A 3681-nucleotide genomic window follows, 5' to 3' on the forward strand; every position below is an offset into this window, starting at 1 on the left:
AGGAATGCCACAGGATGTGGGGGAAGGGACCATTTGCACATGATGAGTCATGCAAGAGCCATGCAGGATGCTTTGTGTGGCAGCAGAGGTGATATGGAGCAGGAAAGGGAAGAAAGGCAGAGCAGGAGGAAATGGTGACAACTGCCTGGTGAAAGCAGAGATGAAAGGCACAAGGTGGTCACACCAGAGCTCTGTACATTGCCTCTGACAAACAGTCTGGAGAGGCCAGGATGTGTAAGTGATTAGCTACAGGAGGAAGGGGCAGCTACACCAGGAAAGCAAGACATGCTGACAGTAGGGCTCTGGCAGGCTTGTTTATTTTACTAGTAGGACGGCTGGATAGAAGCCAGAATTATTTTTAGAAAAGACCACAGAATCTAAGTTAATTAGGAGTAATGTTCTTTCTGTGCGCCTACCCTCTTACAGGAAACATACAAAGCAATGGCCTTGCAGAGGCAGGCTCCAGTGGCATCCTGCTGCAGCTGTCAGCTGTTCCCAGGTAGAGGTGTTGCCTTGCCCTTGCCATCATCGCCTTTCAGACTCTGGCCCTGCAGAAAAGCCTCAGCCAAATGTATGCTGAAGAGAGAAATGGGAGTGAGAGTGAAGAGAGGATACAGCAAGAAGTAGGAGTGGATAAACTGCAGTTAGTGATACTACACCTTTCACATAGCAAAATAAGGTTATCTGGGTGCCTAAAGCAGGGGAAAGAACAGCCTGGTTCCACTGAAAACAAGCCAGTGCTCTAGACTTACTTTGCTAGCTTTGACCCACAAAATTCACCTTCCTGCTTCCAGCCTCAGCCTCTAGGAATGTTTCTTACTGCTGACCTTGACTGCTTTCTTTCTGCCATTGCCTCCTAACAAGTCAGCAGCCTCACTGCAAGACACTGCAGCTTATGTGCTTCAGAGCTTTGCATTTCTTCCTTGTTCCATCTCAGATTCCCCAAGGATGATGTCTGAGAGATAAACTGACCTCAGGTAGGTGACTAAGGTTTTGTCGATGTCACTGGGAGCTAAAGTGAACTGGGACAATTTTGTGACACTGAGTCATCTCCCTAAATTGCACGGCAGTACAAGCAGGATACAATATAAGACTGGAGTGGATACCTAAGGATAACAATTATCCCTCATGCTGACAAGATTATGGAAGAAGTGTCCAGAGACTGTTTCTTGCTTCACTCTAATGTAAAGACATAATGGTTGTTTGCCCTCCCACTCCCTTCCTCAGTCCTCTTTAACTCCTCCCTGCTCTCAGTTTTATCTCCTAGTCACCCTCCCACAACAACCCTGGATGTCAATCTGGTGCTTAGCCCAGCTCTCTGACCAGCACCTGCGAACTCACACTTGAAGCCTATCATGAGCAACAGTTAAGTCTTCTGGCATCTCCTGCCTTTGGTTTGGAACATACCAGAGTAACATATCCTCACACTCCTCCTATTGTAAGAGGCCCTAGGGTTCCCCAACAGCTTTCACCTTCTTATACACTACTATACACAGATAAAACTCTGTGTTCCTGGGCAGCTTTCTCAGGTCCATTTTACACTCCTGTGAAACAGATGCTTCTGGTCACTTCTGCTTGACCATAGTCTCTGGGTAGGTTCATCTCAACTGTGTGCACAGAGAAGGCTGGGAGAAGAGGACACAAGCATAAATTAAATGCAGCAGTCAGAAGAAAGACTCAGATCAGTTTGCTGACAGGAGAGCAAAGGGGTTGCTGCCATACCACATGAGTGAAGACTTGATCTTCTTTTCCTGGAACATCCTTTGGACATCCAAACTTCTTGCAAAAGGAGGTCAAGCTTACAGAAAAAGGATTCACTAAACAGAAAGGGTCTCTGCTAACTGCAGCATGCAGGTGAGACTGTAGCGAAAAGCTGATGCTGGCTATCCAGAGAGAAGCATTTGGATGAGATGCTCTAGTTACACAGCTAGCAACCTCAAGAACGGATATTCAGCAACCATCTCATTTTCAGGGGAAGTTTTGATCTGAGTAACACAGAAGACAGGAAAAGCCCTTCAAACAGGTTTGGTACCAAGTCACAGAACAAAGATCTGGGGTGGAACCAGACAACTATGTAATCCAAGCTAGCCCCTCTAATTAAACTCCCTTTCTAACCATGTGCCAAATGCTTCTTAAGGTTATTCATGCCTCTTCTCCATCTACCAGATGACTTTTTCACATGAGAAAAGTCTTTTTGCTCAAACTTTGTTTGCCAGCTGCCTGACAAGGTAGCAGAAATGTATTTTGTTCTTGGCTCCTGGCTGTGGCATTAACTAAAAGAAATATTACAGCACACAAAACCCCCACTCTGTGTTTCTCAAGGTCACTCCTGAAGTGGTACAGACAATTTGATTAACTTCTCTCCACTCCACAGCTCACTCCTCCACCAAGAAATACTGGCAGAAGAAAGGACTAGCTGCTTGGGGGTTTCATCCACATTTACACTAGGGTAATTCCACAGATTTCAACATGGCCATGCCAGAAAAAGTCTGGAATTTACTGCCAAGCTTATGAATCACATAGGAAACACAGCACAGCTTCAGCTATGATCCCAAGAGAAAGGCTTCTGCAAGTTGAATTAGCACTGTGGTTGAACAGCCATCTCTCCAACCGATTTCAGCTGAAAAACTTTAACCCTCTCCTTTACAGTTTCATATCAAACCGGTTGCTGGCAGCTGCTTTCTTTACAGTTACGAATGAATTTACTTCTCCCAAAAACCTCAACACAGCAAGACACAGTTAAAACAACGCTTACTTTTGAAACCCTGAAGATGGGCATGTCTCTCATCTTCACACACGCCCCAACGGGCACACATGCTTCTCAAAACTAGGCTCTGAGCATTGCCTCTAGATGCACTGCAGAGAAACACCTAAGCCAAGACACAGATCATTACAAACCCAAGCATGCACTTCACGTTTCCCTAGACCATAGGTTGTTGCCCAACCACCCAAAAGCTACATGAAGTTGGAAAGATTGGCTGTTAGAGGTGCTACCCTGACCCAAGCAGCCACTGGTATACCCCGGGCCAGGCTTGACGCAGCCTGTGCACTTTGAACGGAGAAAAGGGCTCCGAGTGACTCACATCTCTAGGCTAATACCCTGCCTGCACTTCTCAGCCCTGGACTATTTTTTCCACGCTGGTGTTTCATGGGACATCTCACACCACCCTGTCCTCACAAAGGAACCCTCTTAGGGTTTTAGTGGAGGTGGCACAGAGCAGAAAAGTGAAAAGGGATCCAGGCACAGCAGGGGAAGCAGAGATCCCTTCTGCCTCACCACGGCCCAAAGGCGTCAAGGGTGCAGGCATGCCCAGCAGGCAGGCAGCCAGCCAGGCTTTACCTGATGAAGGTGGTCTTCCCAGTGGAGTACTGCCCCACAAGGAGTACCATGGGCTTGTTGTCGAAATCAGCATCCTCCAGGGCCGGCGAGTGGAACTCGTGGAACTTGTAGTGCTCCTCCAAGGGGAGCAGTTTGGTTTTGTAGAGCTTTTTCAGACCATCGCTGACCGTCTGAAAAACCTCGGGGTCCTTCCTCCGGCGGTCGTCGGTGCCCAGCCAGCTGAACATCTTGGGGCGGCCTGAAGCCAGCTCCGCAGCGACCACCGAGGCTGGGCGGGGGCTGCGGAACAGGGAGGCGCCGCTGTTTGGCTGCCGGAGCGGGCTACCCCCGCATGCCCCTCA

At 48.3% G+C, this 3681-nt stretch overlaps 1 protein-coding gene across 1 annotated transcript in view; it reads right to left on the reverse strand.

Annotated features, from left to right (window-relative positions):
* Window positions 1–3567, reverse strand: part of EHD3 (EH-domain containing 3) — a 34485-nt gene extending 30918 nt beyond the window's left edge. Inside the window, exon 1 of the mRNA XM_009994789.1 lies at window positions 3341–3567. Within this exon, the coding sequence (XP_009993091.1) occupies window positions 3341–3567 (227 nt within the window). The remainder of the gene's footprint in view (window positions 1–3340) is intronic.
* Window positions 3568–3681: the final 114 nt, after the last annotated feature.

Source organism: Chaetura pelagica, unplaced genomic scaffold (assembly GCF_000747805.2).
Source record: "Chaetura pelagica isolate M959 unplaced genomic scaffold, ChaPel_1.0 scaffold2, whole genome shotgun sequence".
Taxonomy (NCBI): domain Eukaryota; kingdom Metazoa; phylum Chordata; class Aves; order Apodiformes; family Apodidae; genus Chaetura; species Chaetura pelagica.